A 13,717-nucleotide genomic window follows, 5' to 3' on the forward strand; every position below is an offset into this window, starting at 1 on the left:
CTAAGTTAAAGACATTCATATTCAATTTTTCACAACTCCACACATTTCATGTTACCATACATTTCCTGTGTTAAGTCAAGTAGGGTATCTACTTTATTTCCATAAGAGGTCATTTCAAAATTATAGCTAAGAGACAGATTTATTTCAGCTTTTATGTACTATATCAGATTTTCAGCCATTTTGTTACAACTTTGGAGGTATGCTTAGGATCATTGTCCTGCTGGGAGACCCAGCTTCGACCAAGTTTTAACTTTCTAGCTGATGTCTTGAGGTAATGCTTCAGTATTTCTAGATAATCCTCCTTCCTCATGATTTCATCTATTTTCTGAAGTGCACCAGTCCCTTTTCAAGCAAAACACCCCAACAACATGCTGCCACCCCCATGTTTCACAGTTGGGATGGTGTTCTTCAGATTAAACACCTCACCTTTCTCCTCCATACATAGCACCTGAATGAATGAATTCTGGTGAATGAGTTGGAGGCATCAGGTATCAAAGTATCTACATCCACCATTAAGAGAATCCCTTAATGATAATTAATAATAAAATTAATAATCCCTTAATTTTTTTTCATTATGGCCAAAAAGTTCAAATTTTGTTTAAATCCATCATTTTCTTGTTTCAAAATGACCTAGAACAGCAGGCCCAGGCCATCATCGAGGAAGAGTGAGGGAGAAGAAGAGGCTCGAGAGGGGGAGAGGGAAGAGACTGTGGCTGACATGCTAGCCCCTCTGCTAGCCGCTTATTGCTCCTGGCAGTGCTAGCGAGGCTACTACTGTTAGCGATGTTAGCCAGCAACCAGAGGAAGGACCCCGGCGCCCAGCCTCGAAAAAGTACCCATCGCAGCAATTTGGCAACCAGCAAAGGAGCTTCAGAAGTAGCTGGTTTGAGAAGTACTCCTGGCTGGAGTATTCGATCACGAAAGACACAACTTTGTGCTTTGCGTGCAGACATTTCCTGCTTGGAGGGCATGGGTTCCATTCTGAATCTACATTCAATGTCACCGGTTACCGCAATTGGCGGAAAGCTACAACAGCTTTCAAGACCCACAATCTTAGTGCAGCTCATAAGTTTGCTATGCAGGTTTGGGTCGAATTCAGATTGAAAAAACAAGATGGGTCAAGATTAGGAAATATGCTTGATAAAGGAAAAACGGGGAGAAGAATCGTGGAATGAAATTCAGGTGAGAGCTAGAGACCTGTGTGTCAAGGCTGGTATACAGAGTGGACCGCATGAAAAGAAACAGGCCCAGCCTCCCCGCCACCTACAGTATTTTGTTGTTGAGGCCCAGACTGAGCGCACATCTGTCACATCCTCAGAAGACCTGCGCAAGCACTGCTTTTATCCAGTTATAGACAGACTTCTGAATGAAATGAAACAATGGTTCTCAACTGAGACAGGGGGTGTTTGGGCTGGAGTCTCAGCGCTCAGCCCCAAACACAAAAATACTTCCAAGACAAGAAGTGACTGTGGCCTATGGCCCAATTCTATGGAGTGACTGAAAAGAAAGAGTGCAGAGCTACATCAGGTTCAGGCTGCTGGAAAGAAAACAAAAGTAAGGACACACAGTGAATGACACAATGGAATTTCTAGCTCTAATGAGACCCTACCACGATGCATTTCTGTATTTATACAAACTCATCTGCATAACACTGACTCTGCCTGTGACATTGGCCTCATGTGAACGCAGTTTCTCTTGCCTCCGACGCCTCAAGAACTATTTGAGGAATAGCAGCGGCGATGCTCGGAACAGCAACTTGGCCCCTGTTAGCCATAAACAGCCGGAGGACCAAGGCTCTTGACATTCAGGACAACATTGATGCTTTCACCTCCAACCACAACAACAGACAGATTGTACATCTCTGAAAACGCCAATGGTGAATGCTGATAATTTTAAAAAACTGGGCCTACACTATTAGTTTGACTTGTGAGGGCTGATTATAATTATTATATTGTGGGGGATATCCCCTCATAGGGGCATGTACATAATTCACCTCTAAAGACCGCCGCTTTTGGCTGTGTGGAGTATTGACGTCATGTCCCTGCGCCTGTGTTGTAGTGTTTGGAGAGAGAAAATACAGTGCAACTCGTTTATTTTGCATTCAACAAAAGCCTCGTAATCCTTTTGCTTCCATTAACTCCTGCAATATTATATTTAATGTTATTGAACCTCCTGGTTTAGTTTTGACTTATAAGTGGTCATGCTGTTGGTCTTTTAATTCAGTAGGCCTAATTCATTTCGGTAAGGCCGGAGTACGATTTGTTCAACCCCTGTTAAAGCCTTGCATCTGTTGTGTTTGCTTTATTTGACTTAAATAAACGGTGTATGTTTAGGTATTGACTGTTATGTGATGTGAATGACCAACTAGTGAACATTGGATTCATGTTTTGTGTATATTTATTTTTCGGTTGAAAAGCATGCATTTTGATGCTGCTTGGTGCGTGCTGGGTGGTGATATGTTGTGCGTGTTGGGCTGTTGCTTGGTTGGTTTGTTTATTGCTCTGGTGTAGCCTGTTGACGCTTGCTCAGAGTCCATGTCTATATTAGATCTATCTATTGTGTGTAGTACATGTGAACCAACAGAAGTGTTTGTAGTAGGCATATAACACTTTTGAATGCTGCGCGCCCATGCCTAGCCTTGCATATGCATGTATTTACTACAAATTCCAGAGCACCATCACTAATAATATTAAGCCCCCCGTAGCACCGACAAGAAAAAATCTCTGGCACCGCCTCTGCATACAATTGTATGTACAGATACTCGTGGTACCTTTTGTTGTTTGGAAATTTTCGGAGGTCTTGGCTGAGATACTTGGATTTTCCCATGGTATCAAGGGAAAAAAGGCAGTGGCTCTAAAGGTAGGCCGTTAAATACAGCCACAGGTGCCCATTAACTCCTAATTATGACAATTGGGCAACCAGAAGCTTCTAAAAAGTCATTACATCAATTTCTGGAATCTTCCAGACAGTTTAAAGAGACAGTCAACTTGGTGTATGCAAACTTGTGACCCACTGGAATTCTGATATATTGAATTAAAGCTGAAATAAATCCGTTTCTAATCGATTATTTTAAATGACTCTGATGTGAACAAAGTAGATGCCCTAATTGATTTGTGAAAAACTGAGTTTGAATATCTTTAGCTTAGGTGTACGTAAACTTTTGGCCTCAACTGTAAGTAGTATAAGTGTCTTGCTTCATTTAAGCCATGTTCCAAGTCTCTGGGATGAATTATGAAGTCTTAACCCCTTAAACCCCACTTAAAACCATGACGTATTGTAAGAATCCCCCAACCCACCCCCCGTCTTAAATAAACTCCATTGTCTCCAAAAGTATATAAGTGCAGACATGGTTCAAAGCTTGAAATAAAGAGTATATTTCTACCAAATTAGCCAAATCCCCTGATCCTACAGAAGTCTCACTCCATAAACATACAGGACTTTTTTTTCTGAAAAACAACAAAAAAAATCCACAAATCATTTTATATTTTCTTTATTCTGTCGTGATTATATGTACTTCTGAAATGAGATAAAACAGATTTTTTCCCAATTGTATCAGGAGGTATACGAAACCAGGATAAAAGTTTGGAGTGGATTGAACAAAACAGAACAACCTCACACGCTGACACACATACACAAACAAATGCACGTATGTGAGCAGACAGTGCTCCCTACAATAACAGTTGATTTGACTGTGCTGACCTCTCGCCTTAGACTTGTCCATTGTGATAAAAAAAAAAAATTTCCTCCATCTGGCGGTACACAAGCCTACAGGTCACAACAGGGTGAGAGTCCACAAGGAGGAAAATCACAAATTTATAAAATCAAATCATAAATGATTTATAATAATATAATGCTACTGCAGTGTCTTTTATGCAAGCATTTGCTGATGAACAAACAAAGCTCCAATAAACAATTGATAAAGCATGCGCTAAGCTTCCACTTTGGCACAATCAAGGCCGTTGCTAGGAATTCTGGGCCCCCTGAAAGAATATTGGTGTGGGCCCCCGCCCCCCGACTTTTCATCGCCAAAGATTCATTTTACAACTTTTTTTCTTAGACTTTTGTACACATTTATGGTTATGTTTTATGGAACAACTGATGAAGAACTAACCTACATATGGCATTAACATCAAAAAAATCAAATACCTCTAGGCAAATAGCTTCACTTTATTGTTGTATGAGGAGGACAAGCTGTAAGATTAGCTCCTGCTTAATGTTAACAAGACTCATGTCAACAGGCTAATGTGGCAGTTTAGTTTTAGTAAACACTCATGTAAGAATGGAAAAATTTGTCCTGCTGCTGGATTTTTTTTGACAGCGTATCGTTTGGCGAATTATAACCTTACTGATCTTTTCTGTGGATAATTTAGTAATGTCAGCCTTGTCAGGTGATTATTTTACACCACTGACCGCAATTAATGTTAAACATTAGTGTCATTCGGTTAACATAGCAACGTTAGTAGCTGGCTAAGCCCCAGGCAGCCACAGGGTGCCTGTACAGCTAGTTTAATACTCTCACCTTTCTTCGAAAAAAAAATCTGTTATATTCTGGACTCCTGATCTGCTCTCTTTCCTTCTTCTGCACTCTTTTTTGGCATCCAGATTTATGTTTTTGTTTCGGCATTGCGCTTCTCTATTAATAACCTGCTGGCTGCTGCTGCAGTTCGGGAGCAATAACGTTAGGCGCAAATTCTCAAAAGAGGAGGGAACCATGGACCAAACCATTTTTTTAAAGAAGGGGATTATTGCTCCGAAAATAGAAACTTCTTTCATCAATATTGCATGATTTTGTGGCTTTGTTTTAACTCTGATGCATTAGTATGAGTATTAGTTAGGCCTAATAATTTGCATAATAATTTAGTCATAGAAACTGGGGCCTACATAATAGGCTACTGGGGTTTTTGTGGGGCCCCCCCAAGGGCTGTGGGTCCCTAGAATTGTCATCACCTTTCACCCCTAAACGACGGCCCTGGGCACAATGCAAAAATGCAAAGTGATAGTAACTGGGTTTGCTGCACAATAGCTAAGCCATAATTTCAGCTATAAGCCATAAACTGCTTTTGAAAGCTATGTAAATGAGCATGAAGCAGACAAGACTACAAGGTTACTGTAATGTACACGGGGTTTCCAAGGAGGGGCAAAACCTACGATAGGTAGATCATTGGGAGGGTCCATTTTAGGTAGTAGCTTGATTTTAGGTAATTTACTTGGCACTGGAATATCAAATAAAATTAGCACTTTTCGCATTTGAAATTCTATGTACATACAAGAAATTCGTGTTTTCAAATGTAAAATAATGCACATGAAAAATGACTTAAAATAATGCATAATGAATATAGACTTCTTAGCCTATGTCCATGCGTCTGCCCCCTCCTCTTTTTCACTACATAAAATATGCGGCTCTCAGTTAGTCAGTCAGGTTTTTTTGCGCAACTTCCTAAGTAGTTTGGTAACAGTTGGAAGTGGGCATCTGCATCTAGGTCCATCCAAATGAAGTAAAACCTTTGTTTTGTTTCAGTTAGGACCCATTTGACAGAACTAATTCCACCATGCTAATCAGTATTGTTAACAGTTCTGTCACATTTTTCTTTGCGGAGCATTGGTCACCCCAAGAAATGCTCTAGCCCTGCTTTGCAATGCAGTCTAAATACCTTGTAAATGTAGTTTAACTGCATTTTGGATTAGGTTTGCCAGCTTTTTAATTTGTCAAAACCGGACAGCATGCACAGCCAGGGCATCCCCCTCGAAAGTGACGGCATTTACATGCTTCTAACTACTAACTTCCTGAGGAGGTTGAAAAAGGCCAACTTTCCCCCTCGGATCTAACCAACTTTTAATGTTGTACAATTGAGAGCATAACTGTTGCATAACTGTGTGTTATGGCAAAAAGAGCTGCAATAGGTTGTAAACACTGTCCATCTTTGGTGCCCATCCTCCAGCCATCAAGTACATTACAACAGTCATTGCTCACAGAAAACCCTTAGTATCGCCAATGAGGCTGCCCACCCGTCGCAATGTGTTCATCCAGCCATCAAGAAGGCACTACAGACACTTATGGGCCCACAGGTCCTGGCTCAGGATTCTTTACCAGAGCTATTACTCTCTCAGATCTACCCATACGACTAATATTGCCACACATAAGCATTTTCCATACCTGTACAATGACAATCTGAAGAAAAACACATTTTCAACATACAAAAATTGCAAATTACTCACACATACAAAGCATTGTCTGTAAGTCTGTCTGTCATTACTTCAAACTTGCAAAATCTAGGCCTGCCTTTATAAATATTGATATCAAAATTAGGCCAAGTTACAAGAAAAAATATCTTAGCTCGCAAATGAAAGAATCTGTATTCCGAAGCAATGCAATTCAAAGTTTTTAAATATTATTTCAAATAACTTGGCCCTGTGTTTTTTCATCTTACCATCTGAAGACAATGTGGTTATTCAAACTTCATAAATATGTTTCCCGCAAAGACTGTGCAGCTGCAAAAGCAATAGTTTCAATTTTAGGCAATTATTAGCAAGCAAGTCAAGTTAAAAAGTTAAAAACTTGCCTGAGTCCGAGAGGGGATTTGCCTGACAGTCCTCCAAAGGTCCCATAGGCAAACGAAAATAGCGGCCTATTCTAAACTTGTGCACTGCTTTGTATGTCCATTTTGCGCATAATATCCAATGTTTTTTTTTGTGGCTGATGCAGCTAAATGTCCAATGGTGAGAATTCTTTGTGGGCCTGGAGCATTTGTGATGATGTAATAGGCAGAAAAAGGAAGAAGAGGAAGGAAAAAACTTAAGTTCCCTAAGTTTGCGGCTTTATTGGGACATGTGAAGTTGTTTGTGAATTCCGTCTGTTTAAATAAGGGCATATGGTACAGAAATGAATGTTTTAAGGGCTGGAAGTCATTGTGCTCATTGTGGTTTTTCCTTAACCTCTTAGCGCAAAGCCCCTAGTGGTTAGCACGCCGGCATGCTTAGATTGTTCAACTCAGACATTTATTGCTCCTGCACCCAAAGTATGAGTTAAACAGAAACGCTTTGTTTTAGTTCCATTAGTAGACGAGGTACGACAACTATGGCAAATACGGAGTTTCGCAGTGCCACCATTGTCGCTTTGGTCGTTCATTTAACAAGCACCCTCTCCCTACAGTCTCATCTGCAACTACACCCCCCACCCATGACATAATGGACAATATTATCTATCTGGGCATTCATAATAATATTCTTTCACAACTCAAAAATCGTATTCCATCATAGCAACAAGATAAGTCCCCAACAACAGCCCTAAGATATGCCAATACAGCAGTGAAAACATTGCTGAATAACAAAATAACCAAGACAAAGTTTTCAAAAATTATACCATATCATTCTACAGTCAATATCTGGGACTAAATATTGAATAAATATACAACCTTACCATTGGTTTTACGCATAGAGATGTCCCTTTTGAGATTGAGTGGTCATATCGTCTTGGACAATCCATTTGTGAAATATACGCGCATTTGTGACCCCTGGGTACCTTCCAAAATAGCTGTGCATAATACCACACGTGTTGTTTAGGGCGTTGTTGCCCTTTTTAGAACAGTCTGGCTTGATTGACAATTCATTTATTCAGTAGATGACAGTATAAGTCTTCTAACGATGTATAACATGTCGAATTTAGCTTTTGGAATAGTGTTTTATCGCTCAGCGTAAGTTTTCTCTTCATCGCATTCACTTACGCATTCACTCCGTAGTAGCAGTAAAAGACACTGCACCTGACAAAACGTTATCAACGATTTTTCGGAATTTCTTGGAAAATACAATTATTATTGAGGACTTCTGAGCATAGCTAAGCCATATGTTTGCTGATAGACCAAGCGGCCAAATCCAGGCTTTTTAAAATTTTTATCTCACTTCCTGGTCTTCCTACATTTTGTCATTTGTACAAGTAGATACACGATACCTTCATGAAGCTCACATCTAAGTTTAGCTTGGTGTTGAGAGCCCAACAATATCTACAAGTAGCTTGCTCTACATCAGTGCTCCAAAACCATGCTTGCCTACCTCTTTTCCGATAGCAATGACAGAAAGCTAGCTAGTGCACGTGACTTTGTGATGGTAGGCCTAAGTCAAAATATTGAGAAAGTTTCTCATTATTTTGAGATACTAACTCATTGTTTTGAGATAAGGAAGTCATTATTTTGAGAAAGTTTCTCATTATTTTGATATACTACGTCATTTTTCGAGATAAGTAAGTTATTATTTTCAGAGGCTTCACTAGGGGGTGTGGGCCGCACCGGGTGACACCATCAGAGGGGGGTGACACTGAAATGACCGGCAATAAATGTATTTGTGCAGTATTTGAAAGCATAACACGCAATTATTTGCGCCCTCACCTGCCAGCACCCCCCTCTCTCCCCCGGTTGACAACATCCAACAGCACAATTGAAATACTATATATATTAAATATCAAATGAGTGTCAAATGAGCCTCAAACAACCATGCTGCTGCCAAATATGCGGTAGATACTACAAGCATTTTTTCTCCTGATTAATTTTCCTGTTGAACTCAATGGAAAAAATATTCAGGAGAAACAATGCTTGTAGTATTTACTGCATATCTGGCAGCAGCACAGTGGTTTGAGGCTCATTTGATACCTTGGACCCTCGATGACTTAAAGCCATTCAGCCAACAAATGTATTCCATACTGTATCAGCATAATTTACAGCTGAATCTAGTCCCACTCCCCAATTCCCATAGAGATCCATTCAAATGCAAATAGTTTTTATATTGCTTGTAGGACAACCTGAAAACAAGATATCCAGACTCTGATGATGTGATAGGTCACAGACATCAGGAAGTCATGGAATGCAAATGATATGCAACCAAATACAAAACATAACTAATTTATTTGACATTATGTTAATTTGTGTACTGTATAAGTGAATTTCCCTGTTTCTAGCTTTTCCTCAAACAGTTCACTGCAGCAAAAGTAAACGAGCAAATGGTGGCACAGGAGGTCTCAGGAGTGCATTTGTTTAATTCTTGCTAATTTTCTGACCAGTGATTTGTTGTTAAGACCATTAAAAGCTTATTTTTTTTTGCCATTTTGGGCTTGGCCCATTTTTTTCCCCCAGGAGTGTACAGTGTTTTCGGAAAGTATTCAGACCCCTTCGCATTTTGTTACGTTACAGCCTTATTATGAAATGGATTTTGGCAGCGATTACAGCTTCAAGTGTTCTTGAGTATCACACATGGCACACCTGTATTTGGGGAATTTCTCCCATTCTTCTCTGTAGATACTCTAAAGCTCTGGCAGGTTGGATGGGGAGTGTTGCTGCACTGCTATATTCAGGTCACCTGGGTGTACCCTTCCCCAGATCTGTAGCTCGACACAATCCTGTCTTGGCGGTCTACAGACAATTCCTTCGACTTCACAACAATGACTTGGTTTTTTCTCTGACATGCACTGTCAACTGTGGGACTTTATATAGACAGGTATGTGCCTTTCCAAATCATGTCCAATCAATTGTATTTACTACAGGTGGACTCCAATCAAGTTGTAGAAACATCTCAAGTATGATCAATCAAAACAGGATGCACCTGAGCTCAATTTTGAGTGTCATAATAAAGGGTCTGATTATTTATGTAAATATGATATTTTAGTTTTTTAAAATAAATTTGCTAAAATTTCTAAAAACCTGTTTTCACTTTGTCATTATGGGGTATTGTGCATAGGCGTAGATTTTGGGGGGATGCGGGGGATACGTCCCCCTCAATATTTAGAACACATGCTTTTGTCCCCCTGAATTTTGTGTTTTCCTTTACATAAATAAAGACATTTCCCACCATAAATTGATGCAGAAAAGGTGCAGGAAATGAAGTGTTTGACGCTCAAAATTTCCTGGGGGAGTACCCCTGGACCCCCCGCTTAATGTGTCCCCACCAATGTTCAAACAAAACCAACGCCACTGGTATTGTGTGTAGATTGATGAGAATAAAAATGAATTTAATTAATTTTAGTATAATGTTATAATGTAATAAAATGTGGAAAAAATGAAGGGATCTGAATACTTTCCAAAGGCACTGTACATTATTCAGAATCAGAACCACAGGAATAGAAACCAAAACAAATTGCTGCACCAAAACCTCACCAAATATAGATATCTGACATGCTTTCATTGTGGGGATGTTCTTTATTTTTCATTTTCAGGCTGATACTTTTCCAAAATGTGACAATTTCCATCTGTTCAACGAACCATTCATTTAGCTTCCTTGTTCAAAAACAGATATGTATTTCATGTGGTTAAATTACCTGAATATTTTATGTGAAGACTCTGTGTCTGACAAAATAAAATAAGTAAGTATAATAAATTAGCTAATAAAACATTTTTAGCTTGAAATCTGTGTATAGGCTACTCTTGCCTAGGCTACTCTAGGGTTTTCGACACACGTGTTCCTGGTTATGGTTATACACTTTGTTGTACGTCGCTCTGGATAAGAGCTTCTGCCAAATGCCTGTAATGTAATGTAATGTCTTACAAATCCTATGTTATGTTGGTTTTCTGAAGGATACTGTTCCAGAACAGAGGAGAGTGAGATATGGTGGTGGTTTGAATGGGAGAGGCTAAAAGGGACTGGGAGGTATAAGATGTGCATGCCAAACTTTACTTTGTGTTGCTATTCTAGTTCTACATTTCAATAAAAATAAATAAATGAAAATATGTTGTATGACCTGTTCTGTTTAAAACGAAATCAGTTTCACATCTGGCATCATAAAAACATGCTTCTTTCTTACCAAGTACGAGTCACTGGGGGGGTAGACCCCTATTGGGCTTCTCTTTTGCAGGGGCAGAGGCACCAGTGGGGGACGCTCTCTGGTGAAGGGGGGCTTTTTCAAAGCCTTATGTAGTAGTAGGCCCAGGAAGATGGCTAACAGGATCAGGCCCAGGCCAGCCATCAGGATGATGAACCACAGTTCATAGTAAAACTTTGGTACAGACTCCTTCATGCCCACTTTCCCCCCAGATGTGGGCTTGATAATATCTGCAGCAGAGGCACAAAAATTACTTCCCTCTGTTAGAGAGCAGGACACACTGTATGTACCCACATATAACATATAGGCTTACATTGCAAAATACTTCTCATTGGAAGTGATATTATTATGCAGACAATGCAATAATAAAATTAAAATAACTCACTAAATTGAAAAATAAATAGTAAAATATGTGTAACATAAGAATAACATAGAGAGAATCAAATTGAAGGTTGAGATGTTTAGTTTTTCCATTATGTACCAATAGTTTACTGTACTCAGGAATATTATACAGCTTATTCTATCCAAATGATTTATTAAATCATCTAGAATGAGAATTTAATTATACTTACTGTGACAAATAAAAAACAATAATAACTCCCAAAACTAGTAGCACGACAACAACTATTGCTACAGCCTTCCGTGATGAAACCTAGTCTGAAAATAATTCAGCAGCCCTCCACAGTTTTCATACATCATTAACCCCTAAGTAATATCATGTAATAAGGCATGATTCAATTAATTTATAGCTCAACCTGCAAAAAATTACCATTAAAAAAAAACAAATTATTCCTGGTTAGGATCTCGGAGCATTTCAGTAAATGGGTACAAGTCACTGCTCTTATTTTTCAAAGCCAATTGTTAAATAGGTAATTTGACACTTGTCTCCTTCATGTGGCCTATATTTCACTTCTAATGCCTCCTCAAATAACCACTCTGACTTCATATGAGATACCTCCCTGACTTATCTCGAGGTGGTCTTTTGGCATTTCTGAACTGAGCTTGTGATGCCTTCAGGCAGACCATTATCACATATAGTATCAGCATGTAACATCTGAAACATTTAGCCCAATAGGAGTAACTAGTTTTAATTCATTGTACAAAAGCAAACAAACAATGAGAGACAACCATCCAAAAAGTCATCAGCAATGAAAGTAGGAGTATAAATATGGTATGATGCAGCAGACTCACCAGTGCCAGTTTCCGTGTTGTATTTGGTATTGGGAGTGCTGGTACTCCCACCGCCCTGGTGAATGCTGTTCGAAATAAGAAGGCTGAGGACAGAGAAGCAGCATCATCAATATTTCACAGCACCATTAATAAGTGGTCAAGGCGGTGTTCCAAATAACCCTGCAGAAGAGAGATGACGACATTAAAATGTTGGGGCCTTAAGACTGCAGGCCCTGCTTTGCTGTAGAAGAATGTTCTGTAGTTATAAATCAGGTGTTGTGTAAAAATGGAAGAGGTGTGCCTTCAGTCCAACTTCACCTGTTTCATTTGTGGACTATGGAAACAGCATAGTGAGAGGGATCACTTTACCTGCCCAGCAGTCTCACAGAACAGGGCAGCCCATCCTGTGGAGCATTAGAGAATGATATTACACACTGACAGAACCTTCCTGGTTTGAGTTCAGCTGTTTTCTTAATAAATAATTAAGATGAAAATAGAATGACTAATACCAATTTGATGTAGAATATCAATTGAATGAGGTTTATCTTTTCCAAGGCAAAACAAAGCGGTATTATTCCAAACAATCAATTTTTTCAAATAAAATGTTTATGCAGATTAATTTGAACATCTCACATAGTTTGGAAGGCTTTCATTTATACATTATCCAGTGTACTCTGTTAAGGAATGTGATACAATCACACATACATCAGACATAATAGTGGAGAAACTACTACATGGTTCATGAAAATTGTGTTTTCAAGAACTCAACAACACCCCAAAAAGAGCACAAGCATTCCACCCTAGAGAACTTGAATGCTTTTAAATTAATGGCATTTTCAGTTTAGTTTCATTTTCTGGGTTTTTCTGGTAAACTTTGTTTTGAATTGTCTTGATTATAATATTTCACATTTTCATGCTACCATTTGTGTGTGATTTCTCATGCTTCCTTTATCCTCATTTTCCTTGCTGTTACACTTTTGAGGTTTAGTTGCAATTAATTTCTGAATTATAAAACCAATTAGGCGGCACCGGTGGTGCAGTGGGTAGCACTGTCGACTCACAGCAAGAAGGTTGTGGGTTTGAATCTCGGCTTGGGGCCTTTCAGTGTGGAGTTTGCATGTTCTCCCCATGTCCGCGTGGGTTTTCTCTGGGTACTCTGATTTCCTCCCACAGTCCAAAGACATGCAGGTAGGCTAATTGGAGACTCTAAATTGCCCATAGGTATAAGTCTGTGAGTGAATGGTGTGTGTGCCCTGTGATAGATTGGCGGCCTGTCCAGGGTGTATTCCTGCTTCTCACCCAATGCACGCTGGGATAGGCTCCAGCACCCCCTGCGACCCTGCTCAGGATAAGCGGGTATAGATAATGGATGGATATAACATTTTTTTAAAGTTAATCTTGTGAATAGTTTAAAATTAATCCTTTGTATTGATACTTTGTGAAATTTTATAAGATTTATAAGATTTTATAAGCTACTGATGAAACCATGATTCATCAGTGAAGAGGACCGTTCTCCAGCGTGCCAGTGGCCATCGAAGGTGAGCTCTTGCCCACTCACGTCGAATTGTGACGCTGAACTGCAGACAAATCAAGACCTCGGTGAGGACGTTGAGCACGCAGATGAGCTTCCCTGAGGCGATTTCTGACAGTTTGTGCAGAAATTCTACGGTTGTGTAAAGAAACTCTTTCATCAGCTGTCCGTGTGTCTAGCCTCAGACAATCCCGCAGGTGAAGAAGTGGCGGTCCTGG

The 13,717-nt window shown here is 39.6% G+C and overlaps 1 protein-coding gene across 1 annotated transcript in view; it reads right to left on the reverse strand.

The window, feature by feature from the left end:
* si:ch211-57i17.5 (usherin) overlaps window positions 1-13,717 on the reverse strand; it is a 76,061-nt gene that overhangs the window by 32,883 nt on the left and 29,461 nt on the right. The window contains exons 2-4 of the mRNA XM_035422314.1: window positions 12,338-12,372; window positions 11,990-12,072; window positions 10,781-11,028 (exon numbers count right to left, since the gene is read on the reverse strand). Coding sequence (XP_035278205.1) covers window positions 10,781-10,993 — 213 coding nt within the window. The 5' untranslated portion in view covers window positions 10,994-11,028; window positions 11,990-12,072; window positions 12,338-12,372. The remainder of the gene's footprint in view (window positions 1-10,780; window positions 11,029-11,989; window positions 12,073-12,337; window positions 12,373-13,717) is intronic.

Source organism: Anguilla anguilla, chromosome 6 (assembly GCF_013347855.1).
Source record: "Anguilla anguilla isolate fAngAng1 chromosome 6, fAngAng1.pri, whole genome shotgun sequence".
NCBI classification, from domain to species: domain Eukaryota; kingdom Metazoa; phylum Chordata; class Actinopteri; order Anguilliformes; family Anguillidae; genus Anguilla; species Anguilla anguilla.